The sequence below is a fragment of the Maylandia zebra genome, linkage group LG2, assembly GCF_041146795.1.
Source record: "Maylandia zebra isolate NMK-2024a linkage group LG2, Mzebra_GT3a, whole genome shotgun sequence".
Taxonomy (NCBI): domain Eukaryota; kingdom Metazoa; phylum Chordata; class Actinopteri; order Cichliformes; family Cichlidae; genus Maylandia; species Maylandia zebra.
Window position 1 is genome coordinate 6348161 of NC_135168.1, and position 22561 is coordinate 6370721.

Consider the following 22561-nt stretch of genomic DNA (forward strand, 5'->3'; position numbering starts at 1 on the left):
TAGCCTGTTGTTAGCTGAGGTCCACACACAGTGTTTGACAGTGTAAAGTGTGTGAAAGGGCTGCTGGTGGAGCTCACTAGGATGAGCAGGTGACCACGAGGTGGAGAGCAGCTGGCCTGGCTTTGACCCGGGCCACGCCCCCTTTCTCTCTGCTTTGCTGTCACTTATCTTCACTGCTCTGTCCAATAAAGCTGAAAAAGGCCCCGAATCAAAGAAATCTGCTGCAGCCTCTGAAATGTCTTCTGTTTCCTTCCCGACGGCTTTTTCACCGTCAGCCCATCAGACAGTCCAGCAGCATTTATGATGATGTCATGATGTTGAAGAGGCTGCTACGGTGGCCTCCCATGACCCCCAGCCTCATCACAGCTGAGATGCAGACATTTGAAAACATTCAGCAGACAACTGAATAACAGTCCAACACAACAGTCTGTGTGCAGACACACACTGACCTTTCATAGAGTCAAACACAGCTGGTTGAGTCATTTCTCTGTGAGTCTAAAGTGAAGCTAGTATTTGAAAGTCCACTTCCTGTATTTGTTGTTGAAGACTTCTTCAGCTTCTTCTCAAGGACATCAGCTGCTTGTTTGGCAGCAGAGGCAGTTAAGAAGCTTCCTGAAAAACACTGAACAGTGAGTTCACTGTGGCATATGACAGATTCAGCTTTCTGTGTGCAAATGTGTCTGTGTCGACCTTTCAAATGCTGTTGAATCCAAAACATCAGCGGCTCCTCGGCTGCTCACTTCATGCACTTCTGTCTGTGTGACAGTCCAATGACATCACAGCTGTTTCCAGCCCCAGTGTCTCAGGACTGGACACCTTTAAACATGTCGAGGATCAAACAGCGTCCAGCTAAACACACATGAAACTATCAGAGCTGACAATCATTCCAATAACATCTAATGGTTCATGTATGTAGACACAGGACTACAAGGAAATGGCTCTCAGCATCTGGCTGTGGGAACACATGAGTCCCTGTTTGTGTTCAGATTGTGTGCATGTTTTAGACGTGTGTCACATGTAGAAACACAACAATCCCACAATGACACACAGATGTGTTTGACACAGCTGTGCAGCTGTAAGTTGTTTCTAATGATTCATTGAAGCTCTTCTAACATTCTGGAGACGATCAGTACATGAATCTGTTCAACACGACAACAATTTGACTTCAGTGTGAACGTTTGCATTAAATAACCTTCTTCATCCAGCTGACAGCATCTTCATCCTATGATGTGAACAGTTCCTCCTGTTGATGACAAACCTCTGACAGGATCTGCTTGAGGAGCTTTTTCATGTGCAGCTCTCTGAGCTCAGGGCTGAGCTGCTGTTTCATCTTTAAGAGCTGCTGCCTCCTCGCCGGACTTGTTCTCCTCTTCTTCTCCTAATGACACCATTTCTGCTTCATATAAAATTCAATAAAGATGCTGACATGTATCTGTAGCAACAACATCATTGAATCTAGAACAACTGGAGCCAAACCAGTGGCTCTGCTGGGATCACTGGTGAGCCAACACTTCCTTGTTGATGCAGATTTCAGGGCTTCCTTTTGCTCCTCCGTTATAACTGTTCTCTCTTCTCAACACATGATGACACAAAGGAATCAGCAGTGACAAAGATGATGCTGAAGAGAAGCACACACTTCACACATATAACAGACCAGTGCAGTTACACACACCTCTGCTCGACATCAGGCCTCAAACAAAGACACAAAACACTAACTTGACTCTAAACAGAAGAAACCAGCAGCTGTTTCTGTTCTGTGCTTATTTATATTTGACACACATGCTTCTCTTTGTGCAAACACACATCGCACTATAAGGGTAACCTCGCACACAATGATTGGACAGCACAGTGATGATGCTGGGAGATCCTATACGCAGCAACACAGAAACACTGAGAACTTTAAACAATGATGGAAAGTGTTATAAATGACTTGTTGGCCTCTGATCTGTCACAAACAGCTGAAACGTGTCTCTCATGAGTCACATGAAGGTTTTTGACAGAAAGGACAAAAAGTAGCTGCAGTCAGTTTGTGTCATTTTTATATTTATTCATCTGGGAGAAAAATCTGAGGGACATTAAAATGTGTTTTCAACAGAGACAAGAACATGAATATAACAGAACAGGTAAATGAACATGTTTCAAGTAAACAGCTGGACTGATCAGGTCCAAACACAGAGTGATAAACTTGTCAAACAGCTGTCATATCTTTATATAGAAGCTCTTTATAAATGCTGCTCACTGCAGTCTGTTTACTAATAATGTCAAAGTGTTAGAAACACAGAAACATCAGAATGGTCTTTGTTCACAGAAACCTGTCTGGGATCCTTTGTTGTTCTTTTGATGCAGAGTTACATTATAAATATAAAGAGTTATTTCAGAGTCTCATCAGTTTTCCTGCATGTCTTTATTTAACACATCAGCAGGGCTGAAGCTCTCATGTTAAACACACACTGATCTATGGACACGTTCATGTGTTTCTAACAGAACCAGGCTGTTATCAGCCTGCACTAACATTATGTCACACACACTGAATGTAACAGTGACAGTTTACATCATCACACAATCAGCTGTGATTGTTTCACTGTCATCAAACGAGTCAACAGGAAGTAGAATCAATAGAAACCAATCATTTACTGACAGCATGTCTGATGGAAATAAGTGCAGATTATGTATGAAGTCTAACTGCACACAGTAACTGTGTTACAATAAGGACTTAACAGCGCCCTCTGCTGGAGTGTTTCAGTACTGCGTTAACTAGAATACACCACCTCCTCCTCACACCACCTGCTACAGCTCTACTCTTCTATGACTACAGTCATCCACAGCACTGATGTGAGGTCACATGGTTCATATGTAAGGAGCACAGCTGACCTCAGGTCAGTTTAATGACTGTGAGCAGCAGCTGTGTTATTGTCACTGTGACAGGGAGACACTCTCAGACACAGCGCTCATGTCAGCTTGTTCTCATGCAGGAGGATCAGGAGCTCCATGTTTGTCTTTCTGTTTGAATCATGATGTGTTTGTGCCATCAGAGTCTGTCATGAGTACTCAGGGTTTCACAGCAGCTCTTCTGGATGCTGACGAGGACTCCAACCTCATGTTTCACCTCTCTGAGCTTCTGATGTCTGTGAACACTCGTGTTTCTTCTCTGGGCTCATCTGGACAAAAACACCTTTCTGTGTTTGGCTGCAGCCTCATTCTGACTGACAGGAAGTGTGTTATCCATGAGCTGCACTTCTGTGAGGAAGTTTCCTGCTGTGTTTCCTGTCTGTGGACAAACACGAGTGTTCCAGCTGAGGACTTGGTTCCTTCCACCTGTCCATACAGGACATCACGCTGTCTGCAGCTCTGTAAATGCAGCTCCAGGTCCTTCCACGTGCTGCTCTGTATTTGTGCAGTTTGTAGTGTGTCCTGGGAAACGTAGCACACATGGTGTTCTTCTGCTGTTTCCTCCTTTCACTGAGTGTGAAACACTGACGCTGTGCTGTTGTTCACAGAGGGGAGCTGATTCTAGCTGCAGCTGGACTCTGTCATCTAACTGAATGTGTTGGTGCTGATCACGGGGCTCTGAGGGGGGAGCAGCAGGAGGACTCTGGATGCTGACGTCAGTGTATCTGTGGAAGCTCCCACAGCGTGTCTGTCATTCAATATTGTGCTGTATATTGTATCTATGCAAAGATGAACAGACTGTGTGTTCACTGGTCTCTGTGCTGCAGCTCTGATGTCATCATCACTCCCTCCTCCACCCTCAGCAGTCCCAGCATGCTGCTGTGGTGCACCCCACCCTCACTCTACACCTGAGCCACAGACCACACCCTCCACCTCAATATACACCACAGTTTTCTCTGCTGTGGAAATGAGATCAGGAGGAAATCATCATTATTATTATTTAATAAACGCTCACATTAATGTGGGCTTATTTGTTTCATATTAGAAACATTAGTTGAGTGTTTTTAGTATAAAATGGTCAAAGTCCCTCTTTTTGCTCCTCCCCTCACCTGTGGATGGGCGGTGCTGTTACCGTGGTGACAGCTTGGATGTGTTTCAGTCCTGCCTGGTTATCACTGCAGGAATCTTTCACATTTATTACAGGTAATAACTCTGATTTTTCTGTGTATTATGAACCAAATGTATCCTGATACTCACAGAGATGGATGAGCAGAGGTTGTTTTTGCAGTTTATGTAGTTACTATGGACTTAATGCATACATATTATTAAAATTAGGGCTATAACAGTTGTATTGATGTATAGCAACTTGAAATGCTCCCACAAATGGCTCCACAGCATGTAAAAATATAACAAAAGCTCTGGCGGACTTGGTTCTGTGGTCAGTCTTAAAGGGTGAAGTTAAACTCTGTAATCTTCACTGTGTCACAGAGTTCAGTGAGTCCCGTTATTCACAGTATCAATCAGATCATCAGAGAACAGCTGATCAGCAATCAGTGGTGCCAACAGCGCCTCCTGTGGTGAGAGGATGCAATAATGCAATGTAGCATTTTTCCACTCAACACTTGCAGTCATGGAAACTGTCTGTTGGATCTGTGTGACGTTGCTTTCTTGGTTAGAGTTCCTCACAAATGTCCAGATGATTCTTCTAATGAGGCGTCGACCATGTTTGCAGCTCTTTGGAAGAAAACGTCGCCCTTTGCCATCCTTACTTTTCTTTGACTTCTTCAAATGCAGCGGAACTCCAGCTGGTATTTTCTTGGACTTTGCAGCTGTTTCTGGTCATCAGTTCATTCCTGCAAACCTCTGAAGCTGAACAACAATGATGCTGCATTGCTGGCTGATCCCAAAAGGTTGATTCTGTTCATCTGGACGTTTTCAGAAACGTTTGCTCACTGATCAGGTGACTTCTTCAGTCTCAGCTGACTGCAGCTTTACAAGCTTACAAACAGCACATTTGCACAATGACTGAAAGCAGCAGCACCTGATATATATGATACTAATATAATACATATACATATATAATCCATACTAATGATGAAGGAACTGAGCTCACAGTCCATTGTTCATTCAGTGAACTACTCAGTTTATTTTGGGCCTCAGAAATGCTCACTCTGTTTGTACATCACTGTCAGCAATAGACTCATTCTGCTGTGTGGACAGGAACACATGTGACATCACTTCCTGTTTGTTTGTGACTGAAGAGGAAGAAGTTTACAAGGAATCATTTAGAAGAGTTTCAAACATCAACTGATTGAATCCATGAATCTGAAAACGTGTTTGTAAGTGAAAGAGACAGACATGTACAGACTGAACTATCTGTTCAACAGTCAGAGTGTTTCTGTAACAGGAGACACTCTTTACACTCCACTCAGCACAGGGACACTGAGGCACCACGAGACCAGACTCTAAACCCAGGATAAAGAGTTTGAGTGAATGTGGTGTTGAAGGTGTGGAGGTGGATCAGAGTGTCAGAGGAGACTCTGTAGAAGGACAGAGTGCCAGCAGGACAGTCCACATACACTGCTGCTCTGTTAGAGACAGAGGAGGAGGAGGAGGAGGAGATGGATGTTTTTATTTTATTGTGCCTGACATGACGAGGACCATCATCAGAGCAGCACAGACTCCAGGACTGATCATTGCGTCCAAACCAACAGTCATAGCTGTCTCCTTTCCTTCTGATGCTTCTGTAACTCACTGATATATAAACCTCTCCTCTCCACTCGACCTCCCAGTAACAGCGACCAGTCAGACCATTTCTACACAGCAGCTGATAACCATCAAATCTGTCTGGATGATCAGGATATGACTGAACCTCCTCCACATGTGTCACCTTCCTGTTGTTGTCAGACAGTTGGAGCCATTTGTTCACTGTGTTTGTGTCGATTGTGAGTTGACAGGAATCTGATGGAGAGAACAAACACAATCCAGCTGCAGTTATTGATCCATCATCTGTTCATTGATTGACACTTTGATGATGACTCCTGACATGATGAAGATGGTTGAATGTGTGCTGCTTTGTTTTCATGAATCCCATTAAAAACACACTTACACTTCCTCAGACCTGGTCTCAACCATCGGACTCCAGCAGGCTCCACCCTGAAAGGAGGAGGGGGGTCAGAGCAGCACAGTCAGCATGCACACATGGACATTACATGGCTCTCACACACACACTGTTACACACTGAGCTCAAAGCTCGGCTCCACTGTTTTATTCAAAGAAATCTACATTTATTTATCAGCACATTTAAAAACAGCTTGAGCCAAAGTGCTGCACAGAGTAGAGAGAAAATAGGAAACATACACAGTAATGACTATAAAGACTGGTCAGGATTGAAAGCTACAGAGTACAAATGTGTTTCCAACCGGCTTTTAAAAATGTCCAGTGTTGGTGACGACCTGATGTGAAGGGCGACTGTTCCAGAGTTTGGCTGCAGCCATCGATAAAGCTCACCTCTGTTTTTACGTCTAGTTCTGGTCAGAAGCTGCTTATCTGCAGACCTGAGGGCTCCACTTGGATTCTTTTGTTAAAGAGAGATAAGATGGAGCCAATCCATTCACAGATTTAAAGACAACCAGATCTGGAAGTGGATTCTACCACGTACTGGTAACCAGTGGAAAAAGCTGGTGATGGGTCGTCTAGCACAGACCCACCGCTGGAACCAGACAATTGATGAGGGAGAGAACTGTGACAGCGCCGTTCCTTCACTTGACCTCAGTCGCTCTCGTCTGCTCCCTCGTAACACTGCTCTTTATTGAGCTTACATGAATATGCACAAGTTCATTATGACGTCTTACACAGGTATGAACAAAGAGTACCAGTCTGTGCATAGTGTGTGTGTGTGTGTGTGTGTGTGTGTGTGTGTGTCTGTGTGTGTGTGTGTCTGTGTGTGCCTGTGTGTGTGTCTGTGTCTGTGTGTGTGTGTCTGTGTCTGTGTGTGTGTCTGTGTGTGTGTCTGTGTGTGTCTGTGTGTGTCTGTGTCTGTGTGTGTGTCTGTGTGTGTGTCTGTGTCTGTGTGTGTGTGTGTGTTTGTGTCTGTGTGCGTGCGTGCGTGCGTGTGTCTGTGTGCGTGCGTGCGTGTGTGTGTCTGTGTGTGTGTCTGTGTCTGTGTGCGTGCGTGCGTGCGTGTCTGTGTGTGTGTCTGTGTGTGTGTCTGTGTGTGTGTGTGTGTGTCTGTGTGTGTCTGTGTGCGTGCGTGCGTGTCTGTGTGTGTGTGTGTGTGTGTGTGTGTCTGTGTGTGTGTGCGTGTGCGTGTGTGTTCCAGATGTGACCCTGTGACCCCAAAGCTGGTGCTAAGAGTCCAGCGGTCCCCCTAACAAAGGGCTCTTATACTTAACCAGACACAGAGCAGGTGTCCTCCTACACCAGGGGTCTCAAACTCGTGGCCCGCGGGCCAGTTGCGGCCCGCAGGACGATAGTTTTTGGCCCCACCTTAATATGAAAATGTAATGTTAGTTTGATAATGTATGACACTTTACAGTGTTGTGGGCGGAGCTGAATTAACCCACCAATCAGGGTGGGATATGGATCTCAGGGGACACCAGCCGGGCTTGATGCAAGCAGGGAAACATTTCTCAATGAGTCAAAGTTCCAGCAGCGTTGCCCTGGAGTCTTTCTTTCTTTCTGTGCCTGGCTGGCTTCCTCCTTTCTATTGGGCAAACGCCGACATTCGCCCCAGCGCGCTGCGTTCACAACACTTCAAAAAAAGTTGTTTTTTTAAGTTGCTGCCCAGCGGGACATTATACGTATATAGATTTATACACACGTCAGTGGGATTTAAAGTTATTTTTCCACAGAGAGAGATCTCATATTAACTCTCACAGTGATGCGTAGGCGGCGGGATAAAAGAAAAGTCATGAACTCAATGCAGCCCAATTTAGTCTGCAGTCACATAGCGACACCTGTTCATCGGCAACAACAGTCCCCGGTAACCCGGACTAATTATAGGGTCGCACCGTAATTTGTGGCTCCATGTTTTTATTTGCATCACTGCGTTTGCATTGCAGCAAACATGAACATTACATATATTTCAATATAATGTAAAAGCAGTCAAAACAACTAACATCAGAAACAGCTGATGTTATTTGTTATATGTCACGGTGTCATTTCCGCTTCTTTCTCCTGTAACAACAGCCCGGCGCCGTGAGCAGTCGCCTTTTTTGCGCTCGCTATCCCTGCACTTTCTACCATCTGCAAACGCCACGGTGTTCGTGTCGTCATGAAAGACATGAACATCGAGCGTAAAAACAAAGGAGACTGCTACCGGCTTTTTATCTGCCGATCGCCGTGCTACGGTTGCAAGAAAAAGAAGCAGAAATGACGTTCTCTACGCGTTGAGACGTTCCCCGTCCGTCGGCTAAACGCTTGATTGAAACTTCAATGCGACAGTGACACCAAGTAGAATTATAAATGTCACATAGCCCCAAACATGTCTTTTTGAAAGCCTGCGGTGAAGAGAAAGGTTGGTGATGAGCACCGACAATTTCAGGAAAAGTGGGAAATGCAATATTTCTTTGTTGAGCACAGGGGCACCCCGACCTGTCTTATTTGCACAGAGAAAGTTGCGCTGCACAAGGAATACAATTTGAAACGTCATTACACAACTAGACATGCTGAGCTGGATGCAGAATACCAGGGAGACGAGAGAGCGAACCGGGTTGCCAGTCTTAAAACAGATCTACTGAGGCAGCAAGATTTCTCCAAGAAAGCAACCAAAGAGAATAATGCAGCAGTCGGAGCCACGTGGTTAGTGAGATGATTGCTAAAGCAGGGAAGCCATTCACAGAAGGTGCATTTGTCTAAAAGTGCATATTGCAGGCTGCAAATATAGTCTGTCCGGGAAAGAAAGGTCAGTTTAGCAACATCAGCCTTTCTGCCAACACCGCAGCAGATCGCATTTCTGACCTGTCAAGTGACATTTATGACCAACTGTGTGAGAAAGCCAAATGTTTCAGTGTATACTCAGTCGCTCTTGATGAGACCACAGACATCACCGACACTGCCCAGCTCCCAATGTATGTCCGTGGTGTTGATGACAGTTTTGAAGTGATGGAGGAGCTGCTCACAGTAATTCCAATGCATGGCCAGACCACCGCTCAGCAGATATTTACAAGCTGTGTGATGCCATTGAGAATGTTGGTTTGCCATGGAAGAGGTTTGTTGGAATAACAACAGATGGAGCGCCATCAATGACAGGGAGGGAAAATGGACTGGTGGCACAAAACAAACTGGAAGAGGAAGGCGTGGAGGAGGCCATTGCTCTGCACTGCATCATCCATCAGCAGGTCCTTTGCAGCAAATGCCTGAAGTTTGACAATGTGATGTCTATTGTTGTGAAATGCATCAACCAAATCAGATCCAGGGGCTTAAAGCACCGAAGGTTCTGTGCTTTTTTAGAGGAAATGGAGTCAGAATATGGGGATGTGCTCGACTTCACTGAGGTACGTTGGCTCAGCAGGGGAAATGTATTAAAGAGACTTTTTGAGTTGAGAGCAGAAGTGAAGCCTTCATGGAGAAGGATGGAGTTAGTGTTCCTGTGCTAACTGATCCCAAATGGCTCATGGACTCAGCTTTTCTTGTTGATATGACACATGAGCTTAATGTTCTGAACAAGACGTTACAAGGCCAGGGGCAACTTGTCAGTGCTGCCTATGACAACGTGAGAGCATTCTCCACAAAACTGGCGCTCTGGAAAGCTCAGCTCTCTCAGACAAACCTTTGCCATTTCCCAGCATGCAAGGCACTCGTGGATGCAGGCACACCATTCAGTGCTGACGAGTATGTTGATGTCATTTTGAGGCTACAGGAGGAATTTGATCACAGATTTGCTGACTTCAAGACACACAGAGCCACCTTTCACATTTTTGCGGACCCCTTCTCCTTTGATGTGCAAGATGCCCCTTCTGTGCTTCAAATGGAGCTCATTGAGCTGCAGTGCAACTCTGAACTCAAAGCAAAGTTCAGGGAGGTGAGTGGAAAAGCAGACAAGCTTGGACAATTTTTTTTTTTTTTTTTTTTTTTTTAAATGACATCAGAAACAGCAGTATGCGACATTACGTGATGGCAGAGCTTCAGTTCATCCTTTGTCATTTTTTTTTTTTTTTTTTTAATAAATAGGACAGGGGGAATGAATGAGAGAAAGAGGGGGAGAGAAAGAAAGAAAACCAAAGGGGAGAAGAGACGGTGAGAAGGGGGGGGAAGAGAGAGAAAAAAAAAAAAAAGAACTCCTGGGTCACCTGTATGGAGAAAAAAAAAACAAACAAACAAAAAAACCAAACAGAGGAGACAGCAAACAACAAAGAGCAACATAATAATAGAGAAAACAAAGCACCATCACAATAAACTAGCTAGTCATAGATATCAATATTTACTAAATAATAAACGATATTGTGCAGCACGCAAGATAGACAGCGCACAGTGTGCTTTGAGGCAGCAGCCAAGAAAGCTTTAGTCCGCGTCTGTGAATACCCATGTGTGCATACCTGTGTGGATCAGCATGCTTGCATTCCAAAGGTTTCTCCATGTAATGATCTGCTAGGGAGTGTGGGGGGGCCACAGCCCCGTCCTCCAGGGTGTGAAGCGGGTATGGAGGAGATCAAAACTCCAGACATCCAGAGGCCCCCAGAACACAAGAGACCATGGAAGACCAACAGAGGGGCAGCCGCGCCACTGTTCCAGTAAGAGCTGAGGAGAGTCCCAGATGAGGGCTCGCCCAGCAGCCGCGGAGCAGAAGTCAGGGGGAGTTGCAGTGACGCGCCCGTGAGCTCCGCCGGCCCCCAGCTGCGCCTGAGTGACCGAGCCCCAGGCCGAGAGGCCGGGGGCACCCCACCTCCAAAGGGGCCCGAGCGAGCCCCAGGCCCAGGCCCCGACAAGCGGCCGCCAAGGAGTGAGCCGGTGTGTACCCGGACGCCCACCCCCAGACACAAAGAACCACCAACACACCGACACCTGAGGGAGTCCGCCACCGGCAGGGGAAGTGGTGGTGGGTGGAGATAGGCCTCCAAACCTTGGAGGGCCTGAGGTGTCCCCAGAGAGGTGGCGTCTGATACCCAACCTGACATATAGACACAGACATACAGGCACACACAGACACAAACATCCATTCCCACCCTCATGCTCTCATGTGCACTCACTCCACACTCAACCAACGTGGAGACAGACATAAAGAGACGCTGTACACACAATCACACTCCCCAAGCGTACTCTACAAACCGGGTCTAGGTACCCTTGCCCCTGGAGGGGGGAATTGCACCCAGACCCAGGTGGTGTTACCCTTTTCCCTGCGGTGGGGAGAGGCAGGCCACCCCGACTCCGCAGCAGCAGGGAGGCCCCACACCCCAGACCGCAGTCGGACGGCCAACTCCTCCTACTAGCCCTCCCGCTCCAGCAGGCCGCAGAGAATGGGGGTGGGAGAAGACTCCAAACCTCCCTCCACCCGCTCATTGTAGTGTTGATGCATGTGTGTTCTAAGGTGCAATTAAAACCCAGGAGGGCATGGAGCTACCTGCCAGAGAGCAGCAGGTAAGCGCATGGTCCCTCCTGCTAGCCCTCAATGACTAAGTGTATTTAAAATTGAGAGGTGGGCAACGACGTCAGGGGTGAGGTATACACCCTGATGGTAATTTGGACTCCGTGATTGTGCCCACCCCCAAGATCCTATATGTATGTGTAATGAGAGTGTGAATAATGTGAATGTCTAAGTTGTGGGATAAAATTGAGGCAGAGGCAGTCAGAAGGGGACGGGGGGGGGGGGGGGGGGGGGGGGGTAGCCTCCTCTGCACCCTGGTGACATACCCCCACTCCAAGGCCCTGCATGTGTGGGTGGTTGTGGAGGAGCGGGAAGAGGGAGGCAGCTGGAGATGGGGAGGGAAGGAAGGGAGGGGCAGGTAACCCCTCCCTGGGGCCAGCTCCCCCGCTGACCCCAGTAGGCACCCCCACCCTTCGCGACCCGCCAGGGAAGGGGGGCCCAGGCCCATCAGACCGGGGCCCAGTGCAGTAGCGCCCTCCGGCTCCACAGAGCCCTGGACAGTCCACCCAACCCCACCACAGAGAAAACTGCACCCACCCCACCATCCACACATCTTCCAGACTACATAAGACGGTAAACGCCCAGGCTGAGATCTTCCTCCACCTCTCCTGTATCTCCCCCTCCTGCAGAGAGTTCCTGAAGAGAAGAAAGCTCCTGCAAGATGTGACCATCCCCCCCACCAGTTGAAGAGCCCCCCAGGCGGCTCGACGCACCGGCGGCACCCTGCTCCAGGGCCGGGCCCCCATGCACCCACCCGCCCACAACCCCGGCAACACACCAACCAGGACCCAAGCCCCTGAGGACAATTTTTGAGAGAATTGAGCCCTAGTTTCCCTCGGCTTTCCCGAATGTTCAAGCGGACCATGTGCCTTTTTGGTAGCACATACTTGTGCCAAAAGCTCTTCTCCACTTTGAACTTCAATAAGTCCAAGTACAGGTCCAGACTTACGGATGATCATCTTCAAGACATACTGAGGGTCGCAACTGCTTCCTCCCTCAGGCCAAATCTGGCTCGGCTATGCGAGAGGAAACGCTGCCAGGTCTCTAGCAGCAAGGAGTAGGCAAGAGAAGCCATGTTCAGAAGAACAGTTCATTTTCTACAGTGTTCCATTCATGTTCAGAAGAAGGTTATAGAACTGTTAATACAGACATTTCAATCTAAACACAGCAGATATAGAAGACTGAAAAAAACACACAAGTTCACTGACTAAAAATATCTTATTATTGTTTTATTTATGTATTACAGATTGATTGATTTTCTTATTAATTCTTAATTTGTTTATTTATTTTTAATATTTTGTGTTAAAAAATAAAAATAAAGAGATTTGAGAGGATTGGAATTTTTTTAACCATGCCTTTCTTGTGGAAAACCTAATGCGGCCCAGCCTCACCCAGACTCTGCCTGCAGCGGCCCCCAGCTAAATTGAGTTTGAGACCCCTGTCCTACACCATAAATCAGTAAGAGAGGGTACGACCTCTCTCATGGCCCCAAGTGGTGTGTGCATGCCAGAGCACTCTGGAAGGCATACAGAGTCTTTACAGACTACTAAGGATCAAACCTCTATCATCATGCAATCGATTATACAACTCTAAGCATATATGAGTAAATATTTCTAAGCATAAATGACAATCAACAATATAAACCTTACAGCTGGTTTTAATAACAGAATTTATTTGTTTCTCAAACGAGAAAGAGCTATCGAGAAACACTCCTAAATCTTTAGTTCTGAACTTTTCCAGTGGGCCAAGGTCAACATTATCTGCTAATGCTAAATAGGCTGCCGTTATTAACTAATGCTAATTTGATGTGAATTAGCATTATGCACTAATGCTAACACTTTTTAAACAATGTGAGTAGCTAATGCTAACACTATTTCCCTTAACTTTATAACATTGTGAACGGCTAATGCTAACACTCTTTTCCCTAGCATTACAACATCTGAGCTGCTAATGCTAAGTAGGCCGCCATTAGCACCTACGTCTATCCATCCATCCATCCATTCGCTTCCGCTTATCCTTTTCAGGGTCGCGGGGGGCGCTGGAGCCTATCCCAGCTGTCATAGGGCGAAAGGCGGGGTACACCCTGGACAGGTCGCCAGTCTGTCGCAGGGCTAACACACAGGGACAGACAACCATTCACACTCACATTCACTCGCACATTCACACCTAGTGGCAATTTGGATTATCCAATTAACCTATCCCCACAAGCTGCATGTCTTTGGACGGTGGGAGGAAGCCGGAGTACCCGGAGGGAACCCACGCAAACACGGGGAGAACATGCAAACTCCACACAGAAAGACCCCGGCCTGATGGTGGAATTGAACTCAGGACCTTCTTGCTGTGCGGCAACAGTGCTAACCATCGTGCCACCGTGCTGCCCACCTATGTCTAATTTAAGGCAAATACGCATTAGAACCTAATGCTCATATCGTTTTCCTTTGCTTTATAGCAATGTGAGCAGCTACTGCTAAATAGCATTAGCTAATAACAGCAGTCTAATTTAATGCAAGTTAGCATCATTTGCATTATAACGATGTGAGGAGTTAATGCTAAGTATGCTGCCATTAGTGGCTAATTCTAATTAGGGGTGAATAATTATTACAAGCTAATGCTAATATCGTTTTCTCTTCCCTTTTAACAATGTGAGCAGCTAGCGTTAGGTAGGCTGAAGCTAGCAGCTAATGCTAAAGCTAAAGATAATTTGATGTGAATTAGCATTACATTAGTGAGGAGTTAATGCTAAGTAGACTGCCATTAGCAGGTAATGCTAATTTAAGGTTAATAGGAATTGGCATCTAATGCTAATACCATATTTTCTTGCTTTAACCCTTTAAAACTGGTCAGAGTGGGCACACTCCGTTTTGCGCAACTATTTTTAAATCCCGGTAGCACTGTAATCACGTGAGCTAGCGCAATAATTGTTTTTGCATATGAAACCTGAGGAGTTGTATTTACATCTTATGCCATCAGCTTGTCCTAGGTTACAGTTTCCTTCCACATATGCTTAGGACTCATATTGCTCTGCTGGAAATAGTTTATTTTGATGCATATGCTGTTATTTTGCAAATTTGCAGTATAATATTTATTTTCGTTTTTCCTGCAGTATATAAAAATTGGTGTATTTCAAAAATAAAACTATGAAGGCACTCAAAATAAATTTCCTGAGGTGGGAAACTATTTTGTGCAACTTTTTTGTATTTACAGTTTTGAGGGATAAGCCTCTTAAATTTCTCTAACTAGAAATATATGTTAAAAAAACAAAAACGATTTTCAATTTTTTTGTAGTTTATTGCACTTTTTTGCAATTTATGTAATTACTATGCACTTAATACATACATATTATTAAAATTTAGGCTGTAATGGTTGTATTGATGTATAGCAACTTGAAATGCTCCCAAAAATGGCTCTACAGCATGTAAAAATATAATATAAGCTCTGGCGGACTTGGTTCTATGGTAGGTCTTAAAGGGTTAAATCAATATCAGTAGCTAATCCGATTGTTCAGTCTGACGTCAGGTGAAGTCATTTTTATGCATTTAAGAGCTGTGTTGAATTCAACATTACAAACTGAACATTAGAACTATCCTCTTCTCCAGGATTTTCCTGATTTAACATTTCAATATGACATTTCCAGCGCTTTGTTTTCTCTGCTCACAGACAAAACAGATACACGCATGTATATACAGCCCACGTCCAGGGGCCCGTTCTTCGTACCTCGCTAAGTAGGTTAGCCGGATTAGATTGTTGACGATTTCGCGTGATCCTGGATCAGTCGGTTCCCCGAAGCTCATCCAGGACTTGCTGTCATAGCAACAGAGCCGTAAGCGTAAACCTGCTCGGGAGCAGGTTTACTTTATGTAAACAGGATTAGATCGCGGCCACGCAGGTATGCCCGCGTCATTCATACGAAAGCAACAGCGATATTCCACCACTGTTTCACCATAAATAAATAACATCAATGTAACTAAAGACAATGCAGCACCTGATCCATTTATTGATGTCACACAGATACATACAGGTCATTTCCTAAAAAAGGGAAATGAACTATTAACATTCTATTACATGTATGTGATTATTACAGATGTAATTCATATTTCAGAGTAGCAATTGTAAATTACTTCGTGTAATCAAGATGAGAGACCACGGCTATAAAAGCGAAGGTGGATTTGGGAAGTCTGTCGCAGCCATGTCCTGTCCGTATACGCGAGCCACCCATTGCGGAAGGTGCAAGATTGATAAGGAGAGTCCTCAGAATTCAGCGTATATTGCGGGATAGACAGGATCCTTTAGCTCAGCGCGACAGTGTGCTCATAGAGAGATATCGATTTTCCCGTGAGGATATTATTCACTTAACCAACTTGTTGACGAGGGGGTGCAGGACCACCACCTGTCTTTTTTTCCTCTGCCCTTTTCTTGGTTGCTGTTATAAACAAACAGATCATTCCAGGGTCTCTTTCCAAGAGACGAAAAGCAATATAAGTGATAACTATTACCATTCTGTAGGATATTCTTATATTTCACTTTTACTTGTTCCCATGTTCTAGTGGGTCCTGTTGTGGCTCTAATGTGAAAGAGGATAAAATATAACATATTATAATATAATGTAATATAATATTGGATAATATAGTGTAATATAATAAATCTACCCTACCGCCTACTGGTGTTGGCCAGAGGGGCCGATGGCGCGATATGGCAGCCTGGCTTCTGTCAGTCTGCCCCAGGGCAGCTGTGGCTACAACTGTAGCTGCCTCCACCAGTGTGTGAATGTGAGAGTGACTGAATAGTGGCATTGTAAAGCGCTTTGGGTGCCTTGAAAAGCGCTATATCAATCCACTCCATTATTATTGTTATTATTAAATTACTTACGAGTTTAATTTGTCAGCAACTTCCTGCCAGCCCTCGCTCCTTGCTTTTGCAGCCTTTGCAGTGTTCCCTTGCGTTCTGATTAAACTCTGAAACTCCTGAAATCCCTCACTCAAGAGTTCTTGCTCTGCTGCCGAAAAATACCGAGCCGAGCGCGCTCCGTCGACATTTTCGCCGACCAATCAGAGGGTTGCCGATCAATGTTTCTACTATCGATGCGTAGCCCCTTTTACGACACCCAGTGATGTCACATTACTTCATCCAGCTGTACTAATCGTCAACAGCAGGTGTGTTCGGGGAACCGGATTAGCGAGCTCACGGTTAGCGCGATGATTTGATCTTGGATGTTTCATTTGATCTTGGATGTAGTAAGCGACGTACGAAGAACGGGCCCCGGCTCTGCATGCACTCCTGCTCCATTTCTATAGAGAATAAACAACGTAACACAATCATTCTCCATTGTTTTCAACTCAACCAGCTGCATTTAATGAAGGAGTTTGAATTTACTTTACAACAGCTGCTGTTGTTTCCTGTCTGCATTCATGTTCTTAACTGTACTCCACACATTCTGAACTGGTGTACCGTAATTGTCGGGCCATAAGCCACTACTTTTTGCACAAGCTTTGAGCCCTGCGGCTTTTAGTCAGGTGCGGCTTTTCTATGGATTGTCCATGAGCGGATTTGTTTTGTTTGTTCCGCTGTTGTACGGCACTACGTTGCCTGGCGGAAGGATCGGGGTTCAAGAGTGGTATGTTGGTCACATGTCCATCCGTCAGGCAACGTAGTGCAGTACGAGGTAGCGCGAAAAACAAACTTCAAAGTAGCGCTACCCGTTCAGCTGGAGGCCTGGATGATGAGCGGCGATAAACTTGCAAAAAGCAAGTTATGCCCAACTCCACCATTGGATTCTGACAGCGTGGAAAAGTGTGAAAACATCCACGATCACCAACAGATTTCGAAGGGCTGAATGCTGCATGATGGAGAGGAGGACACCGCCACGGCCCTTCTGAGGGTGTTCGACTCTGACACTGACAACGAGGATTTCTTTGGTTTTGAAAGTGACAACGAAAGAAAGAAGCTGAGAGTGGATGACGAAGCCACCCTGAGCCTGTTTGTTTCTGACACTGGAGAAGAGGACTTTGGTGGTTTTAGTGCGCAGGAAGATGGTGGTGAATGACTGACTTTTCTTCTTGTTAAAGCCGTGTCACTGCACCTGAGCCTAAAAGGTAGTCCGAATCAATTGTTCTGGTGTGCTGTAGGTTATTGTTATGTACTACATTTGTTACTCATTTATGAAGCACAGTACATGTTTTGTATTTGTAATTACCGCTACTTGTACATATACCTAAAAAGTTATGCAAATATGTACCCATAACTTGTTTTTCAAAATATTAATAAAAGGGGTGTGTCTCCAAACAGCCATCTCTTTCCTGACAATTCGCTTTGTGCATATTCTCTTACATATGATAAGTCAACATTGAAACACCTGCGGCTTTTAGTCAGGTGCGGCTAATGTATGTACAAAACAGGATTTTCCCCTGATTTTAGCTTGTGCGGCTAATATTCAGGTGCGCTCTGTAGTCCGGGAAATACGGTAGTTCTTCCTAAAGTACTGCAGTATTCCTGCCAGTACATCCTTTTAGTTTTCCTAACTGTTTCCTCTGATGCTCGTTGCTATTCTTTCCTCAATGCAAATTCATGCTAAGCTCCTTCATATCCATCCCTGTTTCTAAACCTGTAATAATTGCTTTAATGTGTCTTTGGCCTAATTATGAGTCTGTCCATATGTTTGTAGTTCCCCACTTGCTTTGGTTTCTTAGCTCTGATTCTCTGAAATTTATCCTTGAAATCATTTACTGGCATCTCTCCCTCTCACTCCCACTATCCCCAGAACACCAGAGTATTCATCTCCTGGTTTATCCTATGGCCTCTTTGCATTTTCTCCAATCATCCCTGTTTCTAGAGTCTCACCCCATCTGCAGGCAGTCCAAGAGAAACTGCCTCTGCCATTTTCTTCTTCTTAATCTTTGATTTTTCTCTTCACTTTCTCCATTGGGTCTTCTTAGACGCACTTTCCAGAAAGCAGCAACATTTTTTGTGCCCCATTTTTCAAATTGTGCATCTTACTTCAGCTTAATGTGTTTCCTGTTTTGTTTTTACACAGGTCATGTAAAAGAAATCCTACCAGAGACTCGACAAAGCTGAACTGAAAGACAGCACAGGCAATAAATCAGAGCAGCACAGAACTTAAGCTCATGGTCCATAGAAGCTGGGCTCTACAGGTGTACCAGGACAAGCTTAGTGTAAGTCCCTCGAAAAAGTTTCACTTGTGCTGTTTCGGTGTAAATTACTGGTTTGTTTGAACAATTTCATCAGCTGAACCATAAATACTCCAAAACAATTTCTTTGTGACTCAGTGTGATTTTTCATTTTGTAATATTAGCATGTCAAACTCTACATTCTCTACACAGATGAGAAATGAAGTGTATTTAATAATAAAAGTTATCTCTCAGAGACAAAGTTAGTGTCTCATTCAGGTCTGTATCTGAGTAGCCTCAGACACATGCAGTGCTCATATTTTCTGTTTTGTGTGTCACTCAGACCTCTTCCTGACAGGGGCAGCAATTTCATTTAAAGTCCCATTCACTGATACAGGCTGCTGGAGCTCCAACCAGGAGGGTACACACATGATCCAGGGAAAAAAATTATATATGGTCTCTTAGATAAATATTAAGAGGTCCTGTGTTTTACTAAAAAATCAAAGTAGTAAAACACAGGACCTTTGGGTTAGATATAAGGTGATTTGACAAATCATGTCTGTTGTAAATGAGTAAGCCATTTATCGACCTGACTCAGGTTTTAAATCATCATCAGAAAAGACTGAATCCTGACCTGAGAATCCCAAGTGTACACTTTGGACTCTCCACTGCAGAAAACAGAAGCTTCAGTCCTGAATCCTGCAGGTTGTTGTTACCCAGATCCAGCTCTGTCAGACGGGAGGACTGGGAGCTCAGGACTGAGGACAGAGCTTCACAGCTTCTGTCTGACAGGTTACAGCCACTCAGTCTGAAGAAAGGATGACAAGAAGACATGAAACACTTGTGTTAAAGTATATTCATGGTGCCATGAGGAGCTACTACATTTACAATATTTCAACACTGTTTCAGGACATGCTGGAATCCTTATTGCCTCATGTTACAAAAGACAAATGTGGCAGTTTAGTGTGATTTGGATGGATTCATTAAAAAAACAAAACATAAACACTGTTAATTTTTTCCAAATGAAATTGATTAAATGATGTTAATTGATGAAAAAAAAATCGATATTGCTTGATCTGACCTCAGCGTTTCCAGTTTGCAGTATTGACTCTTCATCCCAGCAGACAGAAGCGTCACTCCTGAATCCTGCAGGTTGTTGTTACCCAGGTCCAGCTCTGTCAGATGGGAGGACTGGGAGCTCAGGACTGAGGACAGAGCTTCACAGCTTCTGTCTGACAGGTTACAGCCACTCAGTCTGAAATCAAGGTGGAAGGGAGACAAGATCAACCAAACAAATCAGAGCTTTATTGCTTTTTTATTGTTTTTAAGCAGAAATCAGTGAGGTGCTGGTAGATTCTGTTCTTTTGGTTTATTACCCAACAACACACACATACACTAATATTTGTGACTTTTGTAATAGTAGCATTTACAATGCAAAGCAACAGCGATCACAGATTGAAGGGGCCTGAATAAAACTACAATGCAGTGATTTTTAAGATGACCTGTTCTTCCAATTTCCAACAACAGATTTCTCCAACCTTACAGTTAAAAATAATTCTTTATCTCATACTGAATCTTGGTGCACCTCCCCCCAGTTTATTAAAATGAAGAGGTACTGAAGTTGCTGTAAGTGATGTGTGATGCCACTGATTTCCTTTCTGATCCAATACAAAGTAAAATTCAGGCTGGTATCTGCGATACTGATGAAAACTATTCCTTCAGAATCAATACAAGACATCATAAGAAAATATGATGTTTTGTATAACATAAAAAGCCTGAATTTTAAAATATTCAGTTAATAATCAAAAACAGATGTGACTGAAAATAATAAAACTGAGAAACATTTTATGGCCATTCGATCCTTTTACAACCATTGCAAGAGCTTGGTTGGCATAGCCGGCAATACGTTGGATAGTAATAAGTCCGGTGGGTGATGGGCTCCACCAGGGCTGCCCTTTGTCACCGATTCTGTTCATAAATTTTATGTTTAAAGGCTGTTTCAAAAGTTCATTCAAGTTACAATATTGTGGTCAAAAGTTCTCCTTTTTTCTTTTATACTATACAACTACGCTGTCTCATGGTTTTAGGACATGGATCTGTCATGGAAGAAATCTATGACCACTTTTAATCAACATTTTAAAAATAAACATGATCACAGATTTACTCACAGAGCTTTGTTGGAGGCTTTGACCACTGGCAGCAGCCTCAGAAGAGCCTCCTCTGAAGCAGAGTATTTCTTCAGGTCAAACACATCCAGATCTTCTTCTGATGACAGTAAGATGAAGACCAGAGCTGACCACTGAGCAGGAGACAGTTTACCTGTGGAGAGACGTCCTGATCTCAGGGACTGTTGGATCTCCTCCACTAGAGAACGATCATCCAGTTCATTCAGACAGTGGAACAGATTGATGCTTTTCTCTGCAGACAGATTCTCACTGAGCTTCTCCTTGATGTACTGGACTGTTTCCTGATTGGTCTGTGAGCTACTTCCTGTCTGTGTCAGCAGACCTCGTAGGAGAGTCTGATTGGTCTGCAGTGAAAGACCCAGGAGGAAGCGGAGGAACAAGTCCAGGTGTCCATTTGGACTCTGTAAGGCCTTGTTCACAGCACTCTGGTGGAGAGATTGTAGGTTTGGTTTGTTAAATAGTTTAGACCATGTAGAGGTTGTTTGTTGTTGTTCCAGCAGATTGAGTCCAGAGTTGCTGAAGGTCAGATGGACATGAAGAGCAGCCAGAAACTCCTGAACACTCAGATGGATGAAGCAGAACACCTTGTCCTGGTACAGTCCTCTCTCCTCTTTAAAGATCTGTGTGAACACTCCTGAGTACACTGAGGCTGCTCTGATATCGATGCCACACTCTGTCAGGTCTGATTCATAGAAGATCAGGTTTCCTTTCTGCAGCTGATCAAAAGCCAGTTTTCCCAGAGACTCCATCATCGTCCTGCTCTCTGGACTCCAGTGTGGATCTGTCTCAGCTCCTCCATCATACTTGACCTTCTTCACTTTGGCCTGAACCACCAGGAAGTGGATGTACATCTCAGTCAGGGTGTTGGGCAGCTGTCCTCCCTCTCTGGTTTCCAGCACATCCTCCAGAACTGTAGCAGTGATCCAGCAGAAGACTGGGATGTGACACATGATGTGGAGGCTTCGTGATGTCTTGATGTGGGAGATGATCCTGCTGGCCTGCTCCTCATCTCTGAATCTCTTCCTGAAGTACTCCTCCTTCTGTGGGTCAGTGAACCCTCTGACCTCTGTCACCATGCCAACACAGTCAGGAGGGATCTGATTGGCTGCTGCAGGTCGTGTGGTTATCCAGAGGCGAGCAGAGGGAAGCAGTTTCCCCCTGATGAGGTTTATCAGCAGCACATCCACTGAGGTGGACTTTCTAGGGTCAGTTAGGATTGTAGTTTTGTGGAAGTCCAGAGGAAGTCGACACTCATCCAGACCATCAAAGATGAACACAACCTGGAAGTCTTCAAAGCTGCAGATTCCTGCTTCTTTGGTTTCAGTAAAGAAGTGATGAACAAGTCCCACCAAGCTGAACTTTTCCTCTTTCAGCACATTCAGCTCTCTGAAAGTGAATGGAAATATGAACTGGATGTCCTGGTTGGCTTTGTCTTCAGCCCAGTCCAGGCTGTATTTCTGTGTTAAGACTGTTTTCCCAATGCCAGCCACTCCCTTTGTCAGCACTGTTCTGATTGGTTCATCTCTTCCAGGTGAGGCTTTAAAGATGTCTTCTTGTCTGATGGTTGTTTCTGGTCTGTCTGGTTTCCTGGATGCTGTTTCAATCTGTCTGACCTCATGTTCATCATTGACCTCTGCAGTCCCTCCCTCTGTGATGTAGAGCTCTGTGTAGATCTGATTCAGGAGGGTTGGGTTTCCTGCTTTAGCGATGCCCTCAAACACACACTGGAACTTCTTCTTCAGGGTGGATTTAAGGTTACGGTGACAAACTGCAGTTTGAAG

General features: G+C 44.9%; 1 protein-coding gene and 1 long non-coding RNA gene across 2 annotated transcripts in view; one reads left to right on the forward strand and one right to left on the reverse strand.

Annotated features, from left to right (window-relative positions):
* LOC112432914 (uncharacterized) overlaps nucleotides 1-22561 on the forward strand; it is a 118351-nt gene that overhangs the window by 20784 nt on the left and 75006 nt on the right. The window lies entirely within an intron of this gene.
* Nucleotides 4725-22543, reverse strand: LOC143420628 (protein NLRC3-like). Its single transcript, XM_076888781.1, has 5 exons — nucleotides 20763-22543; nucleotides 19676-19849; nucleotides 19229-19402; nucleotides 5999-6045; nucleotides 4725-5850 (listed from the first exon to the last, which is right to left on the reverse strand). Exons 1-5 carry the CDS (start codon nucleotides 21854-21856, stop codon nucleotides 5318-5320), a joined length of 2022 nt encoding a protein of 673 aa, XP_076744896.1. The 5' UTR covers nucleotides 21857-22543; the 3' UTR covers nucleotides 4725-5317.

Excerpts from the sequence above, each read along its gene's own strand:
- LOC143420628 (XM_076888781.1), bottom strand. The coding sequence starts at position 21,856 with ATGGTGACAGAGGTCAGAGGGTTCACTGACCCACAGAAGGAGGAGTAC. Across the intron at positions 6,046-19,228 it reads TGTACACTTGGGATTCTCAG|GGTGGAGCCTGCTGGAGTCC; the intron begins GTCAGGATTCAG and ends TCCTCCTTTCAG. Across the intron at positions 5,851-5,998 it reads GAGACCAGGTCTGAGGAAGT|ATTCCTGTCAACTCACAATC; the intron begins GTAAGTGTGTTT and ends TCTCTCCATCAG.